Source organism: Equus quagga, chromosome 20, assembly GCF_021613505.1.
Source record: "Equus quagga isolate Etosha38 chromosome 20, UCLA_HA_Equagga_1.0, whole genome shotgun sequence".
NCBI classification, from domain to species: domain Eukaryota; kingdom Metazoa; phylum Chordata; class Mammalia; order Perissodactyla; family Equidae; genus Equus; species Equus quagga.
In genome coordinates this window covers 40382598-40404429 of record NC_060286.1, presented here as the reverse complement: position 1 = coordinate 40404429, position 21832 = coordinate 40382598, and the positions used below count along the sequence as shown (strand labels likewise).

Sequence of the window (21832 nt, the reverse complement as noted above, 5' to 3'; positions counted from 1 at the left end):
GATCCAGTGGTAATCCTAATGTTGGGTCAGTTAGGTGATCCAGTGGTAATCCTAATGTTGGGTCAGTAAGGTGATCCAGTGGTAATCCTAATGTTAGGTCAGTTAGGTGATCCAGTGGTTATCCTAATGTTAGGTCAGTTAGGTGATCCAGTGGTAATCCTAACGTTAGGTCAGTAAGGGGATCCAGTGGTAATCCTAATGTTAGGTAGGTAAGGTTATCTAAGGTTAACAAATGCCATGATGAAAAATCTGAAGTCAATTCTATAAAACAGATTCAATCAAGATTTAAACAGGAGTAAAACATAAAAAAGCTTAAGGGAAAGCTCATTGACGTAGTGTGCAAAATGGATCAGAGGTAGTAAAGGGAAGGCCAGCGGCACGCTGCAGGAAGAGTCCCCCAGGAGGGACTGGGATGCAGCAGCGGCACTCGCTCGCCTTCTCGAGTCCACTCCGCTGTGGACCAGCCCCGCTGGCTGTGCTGACCTCTCCCTCAGCCCTCAGCTCTCAGCTCCTGGGCTTGGTCCTCCCTGACTGGGCATCTATACCCCACCTCCAGTGCCTCGACAGTGCAAAAACACCGTGGGCACTCAGAATTGGGGGAATGAGAGAAAGAAACGGTGAACAAATGAAGGGTGGAGTGAATGAGAAGCGGAACGGCTATCAATGAGGGAACAAGCCTTACAGCTGCGCTGAAGGGAGGAGGGACCCTGCTAGGACCTGGGAGTGGCGTCCCATGAGGGGAGAGGGGGTCAAAGGGATTCACAGGTGGAGGTGTCATGCCTGAGGGCTGCGTCAGGAAGGGGGGGCCCAGAAGCTCCCTGAGAAATGGAAACGGCCCGGGAGCCGGCGGGAAGGAGAGGCTCCAAATGGGAAAATTATAACGCAGCTAGCTCCAGGCTTGGAGAGAGACCTTCACATCCGCCAGTCTTTCCTCCTTCTGCCAGTCCCACACGGACAGCACGTGGTCGTTGGAGTCGTCCACGGCACACAGATTGCTCCCTCCGTTCTGCAAAAAAAAGATATTCACAGGGAGATTACATCTGAGAATAAAAGAGGTTGAGTGTGATTAAAAATGAATTTTACTTTTTTGTTTTTCCCCAAAGCCCCCGGTATATAGTTGTGGGTCCTTCTAGTTGTGGCATGTGGGATGCCGCCTCAGCATGGCCTGATGAGCAGTGCCACGTCCACGCCCAGGATTCGAACTGGCGAAATCCTGGGCCATGGAAGCAGAGTGCGCGAACTTAACCACTCAGCCATGGGGCCGGCCCCTGAATTTTACTTTTAATAAAGAGGCCGCTACATCTTAGTTAAAGAAACTTCACCCACTGGTCTTGAGATCTGCTGACGTGGGCAGACAGACAGGGAGAGCAGGTGAATGTGGGGGGATGAAGGGACAGGAGCAGAAGGAGGGGTCAAGGGATGGCTCCGCACCACCGGTTCCACTAAAACAGCTCCCAAAGGCGCTGCAGAGCCCTCCTCCAGGAGAGACGGCACCCACAGCCCGCCCAGCACCGGTCTGTTCTAACCGCAGACAGGGTTACCGTAAGGCTGGACAAGGAGCGATAGCACTGGGGGAGAGGCACGTGGTACTTCCATGTGAGCACCTGCATGCACCTGTGAAGGTAAGTTTCTGAACTGGCTGAAAAGTGGTTTAAAGGGTGGATCTGTTGAACGGGCACATCCTGAGGAAGTCTGGGAGACCAGGAGGCCCAGCCAACCCCTGCTTATGGACGGGGAGTGAGCCAGCCCACAGAGGATGGAAGAGACACGCTGGAGCCACCTCCAGAGAGGTGGGTGAAATTCAAGGCCAGAGCAGGCAAAACTGGCTCCAGGAACCTGAAGACAAGTGTCTCTGGTCTCTTCTCATCACCACACCCACGTGGCTGGAGACAGCTGACTGGAAGTATGTGACCCCCCCCAAGGGGACACATGCGCCCTCTGACTGAGGGGACCTGGGAAGCAGGAAGTTTTCAGAGTTCAAATCTGGACACACACCGGGCAGTCACTGAGAGCGTTAGCTCTCTCTCTCTTCAGCCGTGAGCGGAGTCTCTTCTCTGTATGGACAAAGGCTGCAACGCCCACAGGGCTCACACTTACGGATTTTGAGAACGCAATGCAGGTGACGGCTCGGTCAAAGAAACCGATTCCGATGACATGCAGGGTATTCAACGTCACAGAATCCCAGATGCGCACATGTGGGGGCAATTGCTGTTTAGGAAAAAATGCAGTCGCCAATTGTGCTGGTTATACAGGTTTACCTTGACCCGGAAGTTACAAGATAACTTCAATTTTCTCAAAACAAAAGGTGTTTTTCTGCACTTGAGGACTCTACCTTTGAACATAAATAAAACAGTCCCAATGGCTTCAGGGGGTCATGGCCCCTGTGGCCAATCTAACTTCAGGAGAAGTCTACCAAGTTTTAAATTCAGAATAGCCAATTCTTGAACACTGTACCGCAGGAACTGACATTCGAATTTGCACATCTAATGTGTCTGAATTTTAAAAACGAAAAATGATGAGGAAAACGGAATCTCATATAAGAGTTATTCTTTCAAAGTTTGTATCGTTATTAAGGTATAAGCATGTCTACATTCATCAAGATGGTCACCACAAAATAATATTAAGAACTTGCTGCACATTCTTGGGCCTCATAGGAGCAAAAGAGGCAATCAGTTATGCACCAATAAAAATTTAGAATTGTTATGATTAGTTCAAAATCCTCTCACTTATGTTCCTAGATTATGTGTACTAGTTTTTCTCTTAATAGAAGAAAGCAGCATAGAGCGGTCAGCAGACTTATCAAGAAAAGGACTAGAGCTGCACGTAGAGGACAGAGCGGGGTGGGTGAACCAGGTTCCGGTGTGGACTTGTCTCTAAGTAGCTGGGTGTCTGGAGACAGTCTTTTGGCCTCTCTGATTTCTCCGCTTGTAAATTGAAAGGATTGGCTCACATAGCTGAAACATTTTCTCTGGCTCTAAACTTCTGATTCAATTTCAATGCCAGGAACTGAAATACACTTTTAATCCACTAGAGGGAGGAACAAATGATTTATGACTATTTCGAAGGACTTTCAAAGGTCACTTAGAAGACCCTGTTCCATTTATGTGTATTTACGTAACAGTCGTCTGATTTCCACTGCTCCTATTTCGTCTTTTCAAGTGTAGCATTTTAATGGAAAATAGAACAGTTAGTATTTAAAATTTGATGTTATTAAAATATTTTCTGAAAAGTGGTGGCATAAAAAATGGAAATATTTCATGTCATTAGTCTTAAGTCATATTCTATGCCGTAAGGAGCTATACAAAAGTGGATATCAAAAAAGCTACGAGGAGTTTTGGATAAGACACGACAGTGACCACAGACTGCAGTAAATAACTACCTGCAAGCCAGTTTTGAATCATTCTCAATTTGTCCAATTCTACTAGTTTTCTCTCTGATTTGCTAAAACACACATTAAAGTCTTGCTGAGGTGTTTACAGGATCTGTGCGAGAATCCTGCTGGCAGCCTCTGTCAAACGCACGCACACAAATTCCACGGTTTGAGTCCTGATTACTGGGTATTCATGCAGACGGTGTCTGAAATTTGTTGAAGAGGCAAAATGCCCCCTATTCAAATGATTATTATGATTTTAACTTTATTTACTAAATGTGTTCTTAATATTTTAACGTTCATCATGTGTGTAAACAAGCATCTTAAGAATTAATGAATTCTTATGCAAGAACAAGGCTATTTAAAAATTGGCTGAAATTAGGGTGAGTCCAGTAGATTTTTAAGATCGTGGCAAGAACTTTAATTCGCAATAAAAAGTCTGAATGAAGGATTAAGAAGTATTCAGACACTTTAACTATATCTAAGCAGGCTTATTCTTTAGCAAAATGTTTTCAGAAAATTATTTTGTGTTACCAGTTTATTCCAAAAATGTGAAAGGAGAATATGACTCACTTTTCCATCCTTAGACGTGCCTGCGACTTGTCCCGTTGCTATCGTGATCCTATCGGGATGAACCGCTAGGCTAAAAAAAGGGAGATTTATAAAACATCTACTCTTTAAGCTAAGCTTTACATTCCCCTTGATCAAATATAATCCAGTCGAAAATTTAAACATGAGAAACACAGAGTGCCTGACTTGCTACAGACTCAGGGTACACCCTCCGAGCACCCCAATGCCATCAGACAATTAGTGCCGACTTCCTCTCATCTTATTTCCTTTACCTCTAGAGAATTTTCAAACTCAAGGAAAAAGCATCCTCTGCTTGGAAAATTCCATTTCAATTCAGAACCAATTAATCAGTATACAGTCTTTGTTCAAAGTCATTCTGAGTATATGAAGTAGCAATGGCATCATCTCTTTCCAACAGGATTGTTATAACTGATCAGGGACTTAGATAAACACAAATACGTACATCCATCTAGTCATCCATCCGTCTTTCCAAGACACACAAAGTCCCTCCCAAAAGGTGTAAATGAGTTATAGGAAGAGGAGACCCAGCCACCAACACAAGGCAAAACATTTTTATTAAAAAATAAAGACCCAAATTAGAAGTTGTTAGCATGGGATGGATTAAGAAGGCCTCCAAACAGGGGTCTGTTAGACTGTTTGTTTAGGTAACATGGTTGGTTAACATCACATGTTATATAGATAGAAAACTAAAAGGGTGTCTTAGAGAGCTGGGTAGCCAGTAGACAACTAGCTAGCAGACAGCTCAGAACCTAAGGAAGAACTTTCCCCAAAGATCCTATTTCCGCAGACCCCTTTTCTTCTCTTTAGTTATATCCTAATACTGACCTCTCTCCCCTAATACTACTCCTGCTAGTGTAATGAGTCACGGCTTAGAGGACGTACCACTTCACGTCGTCGTTATGGCCAGCGTAGTGCCTCTGAAGCTGTTCCTCCACGTTGTACAGCACCACCACCGACGCAATGAAGTACACCGTCTCGCCAGTGGGAAGCAGGTACAGGTTATTACGGCAGTCCCGACCCCTGTACCCATAGCTTTGCGTGTCAAGACAAAACCTTCTTTTCCTTTAAGAGCTGACAACACACCAGCTTTATTCAACAAGCACAGGCAATAAAATTCTATATGACTATTACCATCAATTTCACTAATTTAAATAACATTAAAATGCAAATCCTTGGCGCCAAATACATCTGACCTCCTAAATAGGCGATAAAGCTGGAAATGGTCACTGATTTAATGTGAATACATATTTTTAACAATACAAAGATGTGGTTTTATTTTTAGAAAGTATGTACTATATTTTGAAAGCTGAATTCTTTCAGCCTGATCAAAAAATAGTAATTTATTATTTTATTTACTAAAAGTAACTGGATCAGACATTCCTGAAGTGGCAGGCAGGTGAACTCTTTGCAATTTAGTCAATCCATCATGGATCCGGGAAGCAACAGCCAGGGGCCAAATTTCTTTGATGAATGGTTGAAATTTTAGGTGGATGGCTGTCTTTCTCACCCCTGGGCTGCCGAGCGAGCGGGTCTTCGGAGAGGCTGTCTACCACAGGGCTCAGCTCAACAGCTCCATCTCGACTCTAGAGCTAAAATCACCTGAAGTTCTATTTGGACACTTATTTCACAAGAATGCTGGAATATTTTGCTCCAAAGTTTTTTCTCTTTCTTTTCTTCCACCCTTCTTGTGTAACATTTATTTTCAGGTATTACACTGCCTGCTCAGACCTACTTCCCTCTTGAATCTCTGGTCTTTTAAAGGGGAGGACTTGACCCTGGGAACCAGAAGGAGCAGCAGGGCCTGCTGAGTCTGTCCTGGCTCCACTCTCCACGCTGCCGTCTTCTTGAGACACACACGCATCTACAGTCTGGGAACTCACGCTGCCATTGCTCTCTGGCTTCCAGAGTCAGGATTGGGAAATTCACCAAATGCCTAGTCGAGCTGGAAGCTTTTGTAGCTTGTATGAAAAACAAAATATATCCAAAAATATTAACTGACTAGATTGTTTTAAATATTCAGCAGTTTGAAGTTATAAATCCTATTTCAAGAAAAAACTTTGAGCTTTGACCTTCATTATATTTTAAAGTTTTTAAAAAGAAATTTTAAGCTACTGACAATTGACTTTTAGATACTTCAGTTACAGTCAATTATGAGTTTATTTTTTATTGTAATCTTGGAGCTAAATCTTTTACTTAAAAAAATTTTTTTGGGGGCCAGCCCAGTGGCATAGTGGTTAAGTTTGCGGGCTCCACTTCGGTGGCCTGGGGTTCACAGGTTCGGATCCTGGGTGCAGACCTAGTGCCGCTTATCAAGCCATGCTGTGGCAGCGTCCCACAAAAAATAGAGGAAGACTGGCCACAGATGTTAGCTCAGGGCCAATCTTCCTCACCAAAAAAACCCAAAACCAAAATACTTTTTTTTTAACTGTTTCCAATCTTTTTTTTTTTCTGCTTTTTCTCCCCAAATCCCCCCAGTACATAGCTGTATATTTAGTTGTGGGTCCTTCTAGTTGTGGCATGTGGGACGCTGCCTTAGCGTGGTCACACAAGCGGTGCCATGTCTGCACCCAGGATCCGAACTGGCAAAACCCTGGGCCACCGAAGCAGAGCACACGAACTTAACCATTCGGCCACGGGGCTGGCACCCATACTTTTTCCTTTACATCATAAAAATACTCGTGAAAGGTGCAAACCACACACACACACACATACACAGATACATATACAAAAGGTAAAAAATGTAGGTCTTCCCAACCATTCCCAACTCCTTAGGGATAATTACGTCTGTTAAGAGTTTGGCATGTATACTTCCAAACCTTAAAAACTATTTTGAGAGAGAAATATCACTTGTACTTGGATGTGAAAAATAACTATTTATTTGGAGCAAATTCCATTGTTTTATAGTTTCTAAAATATGAATAGGGAGTAGGCTGAACAAATGTGTTTTGAATAATGTTTTCCAGGTTTGATTTAACCAACTTAAACAATTATTGCCTTAAAGAAGAACTAAGCACGTCAATCACATGTGCCAAAACAGATTCCCAAACAGGTGCAGGAAACGTTTACGATGTCTGAACCTGAAAAAAATAAAAAATATATTCTGGGGCAGAAATTTAGGTACCGATAATTCTTAAAAATTTCCAAAGAATATGATTTCACAATTTCAAATAGTCATTCTAACTGAAATTACAACAGCTTCAATTTAAACCAAATTCTTATAATTTGTGTTCAGGGCTTGGCATTAAACGGGTGCTTGATAAATATCTGTTTGAGGGTGAAGAAAGGATTTTGCCCTTTGTCTTAAAATCTAAATGGACTGGAAGGTGGCCTTTGCAGGCTTCCTCTAAAGCAAAATAAAATAAAAAAACAACACTTAATTCACCCTTTGTCACAGGCTCTATTTTTTTTGTCTTTCAGTTTTTTCCCCTTGGAAACTCATTCATTTTTCCAAATCTCAGGCCCCAGAAACTTTATTTCAAGAACACTAGTCATATGGCTGACTCAGATTTTTGTGGCCTAGATTTTTTCTCAAAGGGGTATTATATCTAGGCTACATGTCGATTTTATTTCTGCCATTCATTGTACTCCCTTCATTTAGGACCTGGGTATCTATACTCATATTACTCCTTCGATTAGTCAGCATTAATCTTGACGCTGGGCTCCAAAAGTCATCCAAGTTCCCACTTGGTTTGAGGGGGAATGTCCCTCCTTCCAGAACACCCCTCTTTCTTTCTTTGGGTGTAAACACTTTTTGGCAGCACGGTTTAGTTTTATGAATTTCTGCAGCTAAACTTCAGGCTAAAAGCATGGATCGGCTGATAAGGGATCAATGAAGGAAGGATACACCCATTCCAGCTTCAGTCTCTTGGCCGGCAGCTCTGCTTTAGCCTCCAAACTGTAAGAATCCACCTGCTCTTTAGGCATGTACATGGTAACCGGGCGGCCGCGGAGAAACATCTTGACATATCCTTCTTCTGCAAAAAGAACAAAGATGTCAGGGAAACCCCTCGGGGTCCACTGTACCTGAAAAAAAAAAAGTTACATTTTCTCTAGCCGTTCAAATGAAAGTGAAAACTTTACCCTTCAGGTCATTTCTGATTAACGTCCCAGGGAAAAGTAACTAAAACATAAAGTTAAACAGTTTGAAACAAAAGTTTTCATCCTGTTTGCTTTTGACCTTCTGCTTGCTTAACTACATGAAATATATAAGGAATTGTAAAAGGCAAGAAAAGAACTAGATTCCCACAATCATTTTCTGTGAGAGATTTTAGTCCTCAGATTTTCTTTATCAACAGGAGGGGGAAAATATGCCACCCCCAAAAATTACAACTAACACAGGAAATCCAATTAAATTTTTATTGAGTTCAATGTATATACAGTTTCAATATCAAAATTCATAAAATATCTTTCAGGACTTAAACTGGCTTGTTATATTGTGGTGTAAAAATATGTCTTTATGTATCTTGTACATTGGACAATTCTTTCAAGTGTAAAGAACACAAAATCAGCAGAAGTATATGCTAGGATGCATGCAAAAAGGAAAATGCTCAAAAAAAAGCTAGAAATGGAAAACAAAAGAACAAAAGACCCATTAGAGAGAGAAATTGGGAAATAAAACTTTGTAGAACAACATTTATATAATAAAATAACTTGATGTTTTAATAAATTATAGGGACAAAAGTAAAACCCAATAATATATTGACATGAAACAACTTGGGGTTTCTGTCTAGAGTTTTCAGGATATAATAAGAGCAAAGGAAATGTCTCGTGAGCTCTTGACGAATCCTGCTCAGATTCAGAACTCACTGCATCCTGATGCTTCCTGACAGATCAAAGGACCGGGCCTTAATGGCATTTAAGTTGGGCAGTTGCTGCCAGGGATATCTGTACATAACTCAACAGAAATGTCATCCGGGGAGAGGTAATCAGTGAGGAAAGCCATGGAATAATTATAGTACCGCAAGTACCACATTTACAAATTAGTTTTGTAAGTCTTATTCCTAGGGATTTTCAAACAATGCCACATGCAATACTGCCTAAAAACTGAGAGGCCATCCCAGGTTTCTGTTATTGTATGCATGCATTCAGATCTTTCACTCATGCAAGTGACGCACTCTCTGCTCTGCATATTGAGTCTGACTTTTAAGTAAGGACAATCCGTGTTCACTCCTACAACCAGCATGCCAGTCACTGTGTTCTATGGGGCCTCCTGTTAGAATGTTCTCACTGGGCTCCTTCCTCCCTGGCCCCGTCCTCCGCTGGCCCCTCCGAGGCCCCATCACTCCAGGCTCTCTTAGGATTCCCCTAGGTATTCTCACACACTGCTGCCAAACCCATCGAGGCCCACACCGGATTGCATCGCGGCCTTCCTCCACACAAAATCCTGAGCCTGCTCTCTTCTCTGCTGGATCCACGTCTAATTGCCTGGCCCGGCTCTCCTCTCATATGACCTCATTAGCCACAACCACCCCCCACGGATTCCCCTCTCTGACCAGTTGCGTCTGTCCGCCACCCTGCACATCTGTCCTGCTTGGTGCCTGTACCCAAGCTCTTCTCCTCACCTGACCTCTTCCCTCCCTGCATCCCTCACCCAAATCTAAGTGCATCAGGCTGTTAGGAATAAAGAGAATACAATACCATTCCCCACAAAAAGCCTATTACGGATGTACATAATCAACGTGTGTGAAGTATCTTCTGAGTACACTGCAGTTATGTGCTGGTTAGGAAGTCCTTATGATTGAGGCTTACTCATTGCACAACTCTAAATTACTGGATGAGGCAAAAAAAAGCACTGCATTTAGCCCTGGCACCGCTTTGCACTGGTAAGCCCGACATTCTACATCTAAAATCAAAACGCAGCTGGCAAAGCCGTGGTTTTTTTCTCAGGCGTGTTAAGATTACAGCACAAAACCAGCAAACCCAAAGGCGCGAGCAGGGGAGGCCAGCAGCGGTGCAGGGTACCAATTCAAACAGCGGGCCATCCGGGGGTTGCCCTATAGCTCTCTTAAGGTTTATACAGCTTTTAAAACGTTCCTGTAATCAGCCAATAATCAATCAAGATCCAATTTATAGCCACTTACGAAAACCCACCCAAGTAAATGCTCAGGAATGCTTTCAGCTTGAAATCAAAATGGTTTGCATCACAAAAACATTTTCATACAAAGAGGGCAGCTGTTTGCCTGTATGAAAAAAGTTTCTGTAGCCTGGGTAACAGCCTTGCTCAGAGAGCTATGAGGTTTCAGAAAGGCCGCCTACCTTTGCAGTGTGTCACCCGGCGCTTCCCTTGTGATTTCGGAGACAGAGACAGAAGTGCTAGATAAAGAGATGGTTGAAGTACTGCAAGAGCATGGGCCTGCCTGCCAGGGAGTGCTCGCTAGCTCTCAGGCAGCACTCGCTAGCTCCCGGGGAGCACTCATCAGCTCTCAGGGAGCACTTGCTAGCTCCCGGGGAGCACTCACAAGCTCCTAGGGAGCATTCACTAGCTCTTGGGGAGCACTCACCAGCTCCTAGGAAGCACTTACTAGCTCTTGGGGAGCACTCGCTAGCTCTTGGGGAGCACTTGCTAGCTCTTGGGGAGCACTCACTAGCTCTCAGTCAGAGAGGCTACCCAGCCCCCTGGTAGAAAAACCTGGGATGCTGACAAGTGCCCTCAAGACCCCGCTCTGCAGGCTCATGGCGATTACATTTTCAGTGAGTAATTTTGTGCGTCCTGAAAATGAAATGAATACTAAAGCACATGCTGATAAATATGAAACTCTGACTTTCATGTTTTAATTCTGAACTTAAGGAACATAACTGGAAAAATTAAATGAATTTATTTAACCAATTCCTAACTGTCAACTGTCCTGCATTTTAAATACGGTTAATATCTAAAGATAGCATCTACCTTACCACGAAATGTGTTAAAAAGAGATACATAGAAAGTTCTACATGAACTATTAGTGCGCAGTTTAGGAAAAGGCAGAAAAGGAAAAAAAGCTACCAGACAAAGGCATAACTTGATGCATCAGCAACTCTCCCTTTCAGAGAAATGCAAATGTTGATGACGGGAGGGAGCCTCTTGGTAAGGAAGAAATAACAAAGGCACCAGAAGTCCTTCAACCTGGAAATTCCCTTTCGGCCCGCGTGGTGGCATTTCACCTTTGCCCTTATTGCGGATCTTAAATGGGCTGTAGACGGCTCACGAGAGGCTTCAGTCTTTACGACCGTTTATGGGCGGTCTCTCTAGATCTGAGCCCTGGACCCCCAGGGACAGGCTGACAGTTAGCCCTGGGCCCGTCAGCCCTGCCACCCAGACACCAAAGTTCTGTGCATCCAAAGCTGACCCTTACAATAGCCACTTGCTATTTGTCCCTCAAGTTCTGAGGAGGAGAGTGAGGGGCGCCTGCACGGAATTGAATCAGACTTACCCGCACTGAAGACGGGCTCCTTGGGTTTGCTGTGGAAACAAAACAAACACAGATTTTAAAGGTCAGTTTGGGGGTTTCATCCCATTCACATGAGACTCCACTGTCCTTGGCTGCCGTGTCCGTCCCACTGAGGTGCAGGAATGACCTGCGTTAACAAGAAAGACAAAACCGCGGGACGGCCAAGAGGAACAGGTGTAAATAAACACAAGCGGCCAGAACCAGGGGCGAGCGATGGTGATCCCCACTTTATCACCAAAGCTGTGCTTTTTATGAGAGCAAATAAACGTTTGGGGAAGGAAAACATCTGGTTCAGCAAGATGGGAACAGCGTTGTCTAAATGTATAAGAAGGTTTCATCTCCCCACGTTCTTCTGAAGGGTTATTTAAATAATTTACTTAAAACTAGCAAATTCCTGACAAAAGAGCCTCTGTGTGAGGACTTTCAGAGCCCACATCCTGGCAGGGACAGCTATGGTGAGGAAGACGAGAGGGCATGAGAAAAGGAGGACAGAACAAGGACTATCGGGGGGCATACTCATCATCGGAGAGGCGGGGACCCCACTGTGGACTTTGGCCAGGCTGAGACCACCCCTTGACTGCCCCTGAGAAATCAGGCGCCCAAAGCCTTCAAGGTCACGCCACAGAGGGACTGAGGTCATCCCCAGGGGCAAGGTTCCCACGGGACAAGCCTGCCAGAGGAGTCTCCACATGCAGGAGAGCACGCTTACTACTTCCGTCAGGCACAGCCCTCCCGTGACAACCACGGGAGGGATGACCACCTCCTGCCAGACAAGGAAGGGGACTCTTTGGCAGGGCACCAAGTGCCCCCTGGTTAATCTCAGGGCCAGCACTTGCACCCGGCTCTGTAAGACTCCAACAGCCCGGGCTGTCTTCCAACAGCACCGCCCTGCTTCCCAGATCACCTCCCGCTTAAGATACGGAACAAGACGCAGCCATAAACAGTGCCCGCCCCAAAGGGAGCTGCAAACCATACAAGCCTGTGGAGGCTCATAAATTTTTTTTGTGCACATTAAAAAATATATATCTGAGCAGATGTAGTCGTAATGTTACTTTTCTCCTTCATTTTTAACTTGAAATACATTGAGAAACACGACCAGTAAAAGTTACCCTTACTCCCACGATGTAATAAATAATATTATCTGTGAATGTCCTTGATTTTCAGATAATTTTATGCAGTACACGGCAGGGAGTTCTTTACTGATGCTTTAAAAGTGGTTTGCACTCTGTTTGAATGTGTTTTCAGCAGCTGGATCTGCTATTGGCTTAGTTTTCTGAACTCTAACCTTGGGTCACTGAAAATAGGGCCCTGGACGCACAGCAAACCCCTTTAACAGAGAAGCCCGTACGGCCCGAGACAACCTCTGCTGGCCCTGGCATGGCTCTGACCTCGTCTCTCTCTGCCCGGCCCTCAGTCTCTGAGTTCCACCCACTCTGTCCCTGACATCCCTGGAGCAGGCCAGGACTCGTGTGTCAGGCATCTGCCCTGGCTGTCCCTCCTCCGGGACGCCAGCCCCACAGCCTGCCTCGGGCCCCGGGTTGAGTCTGTGCTCAGAGCCACTTCCCGGGGGCCTTCCTGGCGCTCGGCTCTGCAGCCTCCCCAGGCCCTGTCCGGCTTCACGGTTCTCTACAGCACGGACCGGCCGCATCATTTCCTCCTGCAGCCCCCCAGGAGGAGGCGGCGTGCGAGGGCAGGGATGGTGGCTCATTGCTGTAGTCCCGGCGCCTGGAACAGCCGGCGGCTGCTGCCTGGAGCTGGGGCAGGTCTGGAGTCCTGTGGGTTCCTCTGCGGTCTCCCTTCCTCCGACTCAGCAGGCCTGAGCATCCGTGTCTGCGTGAGTGCGGTGAGGGGCTGCCTCCGTGCCCGGCCTCCCCCCTGACTGCTGCTGCCTGGTACCCGGGGTGAGGCGTGGGTGCCGATGGACTTTCGCTCAGTTCTTCCAGTCAGTCCTCGCACTTCGCCGTGCGCACCTCCAGGGCCCTCTCTCAGCTCTCCCCGTCCCTCCTGCAGGGGTGGCCGGCCACTGAAGTGGAGAACTTCTCTCCGTTCCCTCGCTCGGCCCTCGGCCGACAGCAGCCCTCATGTGCCTGTGCCTCAGAGAGGGTGTCTTTCAATACTCCTGTCCTGCTCCCCATCTTTGTCGCGAGCTTGATGAAGGTCTGTGGGAAAGGGGTGTGTATGCCTGGGGCTCCCAAGAATTCTAAACTGTCATGCCGCTCCACATTCGGCCTTTCATAATTCTAGAAGCTCCCAGCTGCCTTCTTCTTACTCCCCTCCATGCAGGCTCCCTTCTCTTCCTGCAGCTCTGCCAAGGATGAAGGCAGCCGTGGCTGTCCCTCCTATAGGGGTGTGTCACTTTTTAGATTTTAGTTCATCATGTTACTTTGTGACCTTCGTTCCATGGCGGCTTCCAACAGCTATGGTTTTGCAGATTATCTGGCCTGTTCTCACTGTTGGGGTGGGGGAGTGACACTGTGATTTTCTAAGCGGAAGCATAAGTCAACTCCAAATTTTATACATTCTTAGATTCACAGGCAGGGCAAGGACGCAAGAGGAAAAGCTAAAACAGAGACTCCACAGCAAACCCAGCAGCTATGGGAACATAATGACAGGGCAGCCAGGTAGGGAATCGGAAGACAGGAAAGCTATTTTTTCCGCCATGACTTTGATCAGAAAAGGAGAAAAACACAAAAGCCATGAACACAGAAAGAAGCCATCTGGAACCTTTCCTAAAGACAGAAAAGAGCAATGATGGATTATGTTCCTCTTAGAAACAGAAAATTCGTAGGGGAATTTGAACTACCATGACTCCTTTTCAAAAGGAGTTCACTTGATGAAATAAAGTTCTTGCTGGAAGTCAAAATACTCTACTATGTAAATAATGATTCTTACATAAATTGCCCCAAGCAGCTTTTTATTAGAAATAGGGTCATTTAGGAACCACCTATTAAAAATGTTTAGGAGTCACTGCAGACTTTTTTGGGGAGAAAAACTACTGCTTCATAGACATTTCCAACCAACACTTCCAGCTTAACGTGGCAGAGGGAGCGGAGACTGTGAAGTCAGCTGGATCTGCGTTCTGCTTGGGCAGATCCCTTCGTCTCTATACGCCTTAGTCTCCTCCCTCTACGAAATGGGAATAAAGCTGCTGTGAGGTATGAGGTATTGGCAGGATTAAATAAACCATGTGACGAAGCACCCAATACATCCTTACTTATTGAGATTACTTCCCTCTTCCTCCTAATGTCACTGACAAGAGCCTACCTACATTTCTGGACTCCTCATCTAACAGTCTCAAAACTAAAACAACATAAAGAATGTCAGCACTTGTTATTTTAACATCTATTAAAAGGCAAATTACCCCATGGCCTGAAGAATGAAACAATTTTTTTCAGTAAAAAAAGATGCTTAATTGAAGTCACCTAATTTCCAGGGTAAAATTTTGCAGAATGGAAAATGTGGTGTTACCATTATCTACCAATAGGTGGCGCTGTTTACACAGTTCTTAAATTGCCACAGCTTTAAAGGCAACATAGAGCCTTTCATTCAGGCTACAAATATTTATTTAGCACTTACTGTGTCCCAGGCACTGGGCAAAGCACTGGTGATACAAAGAACAATAAGCGACACAGCTTCTGCCCTCCCGAAGCTAGGGGCGTTGAGGGAGTGGGGAGGGAGCCACTTTTCCAGATAGTTAATGGCAGGAACAAGGCAGTCTGGAAGCGACCTATCTCAGACCAGAGGGCCAGGCGGGCTTCCCAGAGGAAGGGGCATCCCCAGCGGGCTCCTGAAGGATAAGCTGGAGTTCCTCCAAACATGTCCAACCGTCCTTCCTGCCAAATTTCCAGACACATGCATATGTCACTCAGGAGAAGAGAAAAACCCTCCACTTAGGAAATGCTAGAAGGTACACTTCATTAGACTGTGCATTTGTCTGTGTGAGCCTTTTCTGTGTTTTATTTTATAACACAATAAAATGATGTTTCTAAATACGCTGTCTTCTTACTTAGATTTGCATTTCTTTAATTAAGACTGAGTTTGGCCATCTTTTCCTTACTAACTGATGTTTGTAGTTCTCTCTCCATGAACTACCTGTTCAGTTTTCCTTTCAGTTGACTGTCTTTTCTCACTGTTTGTGTTGCGTCCTGTGGAAATTAAGGAAACGGGCCCTTTCCAGTTGTGTGTGTCCTTAATGTTTGTTGAGAGAATGGATCTTCGTGTGCAAACCTCTCTCCTTCCCTCCGTGCCTTACGCTGTGCTCTGCACGCAGCAGGTGTTCAGTAAGAGAAGCAGCACTGTGGAAGTGAATAAAGAAGGTGATGGAAATGTTCAGAATTTCTGATTCCTCCCTTTCAGGCTGGGGTGAGGACAGAAACAGGAGTTGGGGAATTCTGGAATGTCCCGAAGAAGAGAGGAGCTTCCTGACTGGGGAGTGGCTGTGCACACATCAGTGCCAGAACTTCAGGAGAGTGAAGCACACAATCGCAGCTACCCCTTAGGGGGGCCGATGGTAGGCAAGCTCGCTGCTAAGGATCCCACAGACATGACCTTATTTAATCCTCCCAACAACCCTGGGAGGAACTGACTACTTGTAATCGCATGAGGAAAAGCCCAAAGAGATTAAGTAACTGTTGACAATCACACAACAAAAAGTGGCAGAGCTGGGATGAAAACTCGGCTATCCACACAACACCCCATTGTTTTAACCTTTCTTGTTATACTGATTGCGGTAAAAAGATTCATTCAACAAACGTTTTCTGAGTACCTACTATGTGCTGGGCATTGTTCTAGATGTTGGGCTGGCCTGACTGGATTAGAAAAACCTTAGTGGTAACTGAATCTCCAACTGAAGTACGTTTGCCTAGACAAGTGATGTTCCATGCCTGAAATAATGCGGTAAGAGCATATTTAATGACACAAAGACATGCTTTACTGCAAATGAAAAAGAGGGTTACAAAACATATGCAGGAGAATATGATCTTTGTCAAAATTACACACTACACACGTAGAGCACTCTAGGAAAAAAGTCTAGATGGAAATGTAACAAAATGCTAGCTGTGAGTTCTCTGAATGGTGAGATTAGAGGTGATTTTCATTTCCTCTTTTTTGTACATCCGGGTTTCCTAAAACACATGCTACTAGTATAATAAATAAAAGGGAAGAGATCTTGCTGAGAAAAGTGAGAGTGGTGCCAGATAGGCATGGATATCACGCCAGGCCCAAAAGAGGGTGAGGACCTGGGAGATGGAGGACCTTGAGGCCCAGGCTGAGGACTCAGATTCAGATGGCACCATCAGTGATGCCAAAGAAAAAGAAAACCTAATCTGAGCCTTGAGGATCTCCAGGTGTCACTCAAAAGACTATTTCATCGAATGCTAGAGCCTTAGGCAGGATGGAGCTCAGGATTCTGGACCTTGGAGTCTAGATAAAACGGCCGGTTCAGGTTGTGCAACACAAAAGGGCATCTAAGGGAACGCTCTCACGTGGTAGACATCTTCACTATTTTGAAGTTTTTTTAATTTCTTGACTCCAAAGATGGGCAGTTTTATGTGTGTTACAACAAGTTATCCAGCAGATGGCCAAAACATTTCTTGCTCTATCAAAATCATCCCATTACGACAACTTTTTGATGGAAACAAAGTGCCTTGCTTACAGAGTTGATATATTTCAGTCCCGTAAGACTTATGAAAAAGGAATCAGTTTGACAATTTAAACACTTTATCCGTCTAGTAAGATCTAACATAAACTGTGCATTCTAAATAGCAGCTGTTTTTCCATCTGATATAAAACACTTTTTTTTAATTAAAAAAATATTCCCTATTGTATTAGAATACTGGCTACATTAGATAGTAGAATGTTACTGTCCATTCCCGATTTCAATTTAATAAGTACTTCATTATGACACAAATCACTACACAACTGTTAATATTAATTTACCATCAATATTACAATAAAGTAAATATTACATTGCCATATATTGCTTTTGTTCTTATGCAAGTTTTGTCAGTGCAAAGATTAAGTGCCGTTAAAATTTTGTGGCTTGTTACAAGTAAAGTATTTTAAAATATTCTAAGATAAAAGTCTGTAACGTCACAAGAAAGACTGTCAAATCTAGCGACCATTTCCAAAGAAAATGAGATATGGGAGCAAGAAGACTGCAACTATCATAAAGAATTCGATTTCTATGAGAGAAAAAGGTGATTATTTTAAAATAAATTAGTGTATCTTAGAAAATGTGAATGTTTAGGACCTCAAAAACACTATTACTTCATGTTCAACAATAAGATTTGTACAGTCTATGCGGAGTGGCTTCATATTTGATGTAATTATTATTATTGAGAAATACGTATGTGGTGTGGAATTGTTTTCTTTGAGTAAGAGGAGCCTTTTTAAACTTTTTGCAGAAGTGCCCTATGTGCTAACGACAGCTTTGCACATGGTGTGTGGTAATTGTGAGCTTTAGAGCAAATAGTCTGTGATCGATACAAGTTCAAGCACTGCCATGTGTGAATGACTTGCTTTTTCTACAAACCAGGACAGATCCAGCCACCCCTCGAGCACCAGCACCCTCCCTCACTGGCATTCTGATGAGCTTTCCTGGGCATCACACCCAGCTGCAGACCAGCTTTCTGAAGTGACGTCAAAACCATGAGACCCACGAGGATTTACAATGCTTTATTCCTCCCACCCTTTTAGATTTTGCCAAAATCTGGGTTGTACTCACAGGACTGCATCACCTACATGGATGTAAGTTAACACGTGTCAGACCAGAAAAAAGACTAATAACTTCAGACGTCATCTAATGTCCTCATCTTACAAATGAGGAGAAACCACAGATCAGAATTTTGGAAAGTCTTGCAAACCATTTTTCTCTGCTCCACATGGGCCTCACTTCATAACTAGTCTCACGACGATGATGCCCATTACTGAGTGCCAAGCACTATGCTGGGTGTTTTCCTACCAGTTAGCTCATTGATAAGAGTCAAGGGAATTAGGCATAAAATCCCTAATTCACAGAGGAAAAACTGAGGCTGGGAGAAGTTAAGTGGCAGAACTGGCTTACAAACCCAGCTCTTTCTTTTACTCTAGAGCCTATGCCTTTTCCATTACGTCTTGCTGCCTACAGTAACCAAACAAGGATGATCTCTTAAAACGTAAGATAGCATCCTGGAACTGAGGACAAACATAAGCCAGCATCCTGGAACCATGGACAAATGGAAGCGAGCATCTTAGAACCAAGGACAAATGGAAGCCAGCATCCTGGAACCATAGACAAATGAAAGCCAGCATCCTGGAACCATGGACAAATGGAAGCCAGCATCCTGGAACCATGGACAAATGGAAGCCAGTATCTTGGAACCATGGACAAATGGAAGCCAGCATCCTGGAACCATGGACAAATGGAAGCCCAGCATCCTGGGACCACGGACAAATGGAAGCCAGCATCCTGGGACCACGGACAAATGGAAGCGAGCATCTTAGAACCAAGGACAAATGGAAGCCAGCATCCTGGAACCATGGACAAATGGAAGCGAGCATCTTAGAACCAAGGACAAATGGAAGCCAGCATCCTGGAACCATGGACAAATGAAAGCCAGCATACTGGAACCACGGACAAATGGAAGCCAGCATCCTGGAACCAAGGACAAATACTAGTGAACGATGGGGAGGAGACCACCTATCTTGAGACCAACAAATAACCATAATGTGTAAGAGGAATTACATCGGGGCCACCTCCTCGTCCCTTTCTTTGCATGCTTCAAGTCCCGAAGACTGGGCATAGGTCAGCGAGGCTCTAGCTCTGCTTCCGCGCCAGGTCAGGGCAGCCAAGAGCAGGCTGCTCACATGGCATTGGAGAGGAAGAATCAAGGAAAAGGGCCAGGCAGCGACTGCATCACCAACTTCACCTTCACTTCCATCGCTTCTTTCTGTTTGAGTTACTGCTGCTGTTACTCCCAAGGGCCCCCAGAGGTGTCTGTCAGTACCAGCAACTACCTAAGAGAAGGGAGGGACTCTCTGAAACTCCCTAGGTGTGTCAAGTCAGCCAGTTCGGTGCTGCGTTGGCCTCAACTATGTCTGCGTTCTGACGAGACAAAGAATTTACTTTTAAATGGACATGTTTAATTGCTTGAATTATTTTTAGAAAATGATTAGTAAATTTTCCCAGTCCTTCATTTCCAAATCAAAATTTCCTACTGCGGTGTTTAAAAAAAAAAACCCTTTGTAAATATGTCTTATGGAAATATTTACCCAGCCCATTTACCAAAGCCATAGGATTTAAAAGATAAAACAGATCTGGAGTTTGCACAATGCAGATCCTTTCTGGAAATTTTTAATAAAAATCAGATGTGCAGAGAAGGAGCCAAGTTTTTAAGAACTGCCAAGATCTAGACATTTCAGGTCAACTTCCAAATTCACCCTGAATTCAGAGAAGCCTAAAGACCACACCGACTCTCCCAGGACTCACGCTCTGTTGCCAGTGTAACCACTTGGCCTTATTTCCAAGGTATTATCACCCAATTAGCATAATCTTCTGATAAGAAGCACTAATAGTCTAAATTAGGAGACAGAGCCCCATGTCAGTGGTTTCTGAGATCGCCTGCCCTGCTAGAGGTGTGAGAAGTGGCATCTTTTCTACAAAAGCTATCTTTTAGCAGTAACACTGAAAAAGAGTTTAAGCTTCCTTTACAGGACTGAATCAGAATGGATTTACAAACTTGGAATTTTTACAGCCCGTGGGTTGGAGTCAATTGCTTTATGACTAAGCCTTCTCCTTACATGAACATTTGGAAAAAAAAAAAAACACAAAAAACTAAACACAAGTTTAGCCAGTGAAGCTGAAATTCCTTCCTAAGCCTTGCTCAATAGAGAGAATAAAATTAAAGCACAACGTCTAAAAAGCAAGAATAAAGTACAACGTCAGGTAGATATACACAGAGACACTGATCTCATCTACACGAGACGTTCCTAAACAGAAAACAAGCCATTAAAATGCCAGGAATTAGCTTTCACTAATAAAATGTTACTATCAGTTTCATAGATATTTATCGTAATCCATTATAACTAACCTTAAAGAAAAATTCAAAATTAGAAGTAAATGTATTTCATGACACCAGAAAGGAAATGGTCTCTATTTCTGGCGCTAGCTCAATATTAGAAATAGTTTCCGACAAATCGTAAAATTACAACTTTTTACCAGTCTATCTTAGAAAATACTCCTGACAAACTTGAACAATCCACTAAAAGGAATTTTAAAATGGCAGCAGGATGTCCTGGACATATAAAGGGCTCCACGTGGAAATTCAGAACGGCTTCCCACGGTCCATGAAGTTGGCATTGAGCACGTTCTCAGAACCACTTCTGCCCATACAAGAGTGCTGGGAGCTCAAGTTCTTTTTTCTGCCTGGACAGTAACTGGTGTGTGCTGTTACCAGCAGCTGCCTCCGTGGCTGATTTGCCCCCACAATGGTCTCGGGAGAAGGCCCACGCACCAGTGAGAGCTCCTAGCTTGTGTGCATATGAGGGGATCTTCTGACTCATCTTTGGGGACAAGAGGCAACAAAATGTCTGCCTAGCAGGACCCAGGGATAAGACGCCCCTTACCTCTCACTGTTCTTTTTGCCGCTGGAAGAACTGCTCGTGGATCCTGTGCGATTCCGGTTTCCTTTGGAATCCCCATAGCTTTCCCTTCGACCCCCAGGAGACACTCGTTCAGAAGAGCTGGTCCTCTTGATGGTACTAGAAGGGAGATGTAAATGACAATGAAAGCCTTAACGGTGTGATTTTATTTAACTGCTGAGTGTAAAAATATATACATGGAACATCCTATTTCCACGTGGACATTTAAAAGATAGTGGGCTCTAAATTCCTACCTATAGAGGTCAAAAAACTTTCTGGAATGGCACCTGGAATCAGTGCCTCTGCTCACTGCCTTTGTAACTGTGGCAATTAGTACAGTTCAAAGTCACAGGGGACACGGAAAGGTAAGACCCCCACTACTGTGTGAGAGCACTCCAGCGGCTTAAGGGAAGTGACCCCGCCCTGAAGCAGGCTTCAGTCTAGCCCAGTGGTGCTCAGCCAGGGCTGACTGCCTCCCAGGGGACATTCAGCAACGGCTGGAGCATTTTTGGCTGTCACAATCAGGGGGAGAGGGCTGCTACTGGCATCTAGGCGGTAGAGGCCAGGGATGCTGCTCAACCCCCTATGATGCCCAGGACAGCCCCCACGGAAAAGAATGATCCAGCCCCAAATGTCAATAGTGTTGATATTGAAGAGCTCTGGTCTACAGGCACACATGGGACAAACACAAACAGCATGCCCCAGGTAATGACAGAAACATTCCACCCTATGTAAGATGCCTTGTTCAGAGGTGGCGCCCATGCGAGCACTTACTTCCCTCTGCCTAACCAGGACTAGAGTGGTTGGCAGCCTGGGGCGGGGGGAG

General features: G+C 44.6%; 1 protein-coding gene across 5 annotated transcripts in view; it reads right to left on the bottom strand.

The window, feature by feature from the left end:
• The window catches only part of EML1 (EMAP like 1), a 166118-nt gene that overhangs the window by 26386 nt on the left and 117900 nt on the right, over positions 1 to 21832 (bottom strand). For 4 of the 5 annotated variants that reach the window (XM_046647537.1, XM_046647536.1, XM_046647540.1 and 1 more), the window contains exons 4-11: positions 20992 to 21126; positions 11371 to 11399; positions 10217 to 10273; positions 7806 to 7935; positions 4844 to 4993; positions 3944 to 4013; positions 2098 to 2208; positions 911 to 1006 (exon numbers count right to left, since the gene is read on the bottom strand). In XM_046647537.1, coding sequence (XP_046503493.1) covers positions 911 to 1006; positions 2098 to 2208; positions 3944 to 4013; positions 4844 to 4993; positions 7806 to 7935; positions 10217 to 10273; positions 11371 to 11399; positions 20992 to 21126 — 778 coding nt within the window. The remainder of the gene's footprint in view (positions 1 to 910; positions 1007 to 2097; positions 2209 to 3943; positions 4014 to 4843; positions 4994 to 7805; positions 7936 to 10216; positions 10274 to 11370; positions 11400 to 20991; positions 21127 to 21832) is intronic. The other variant, XM_046647538.1, reaches the window with a different exon arrangement.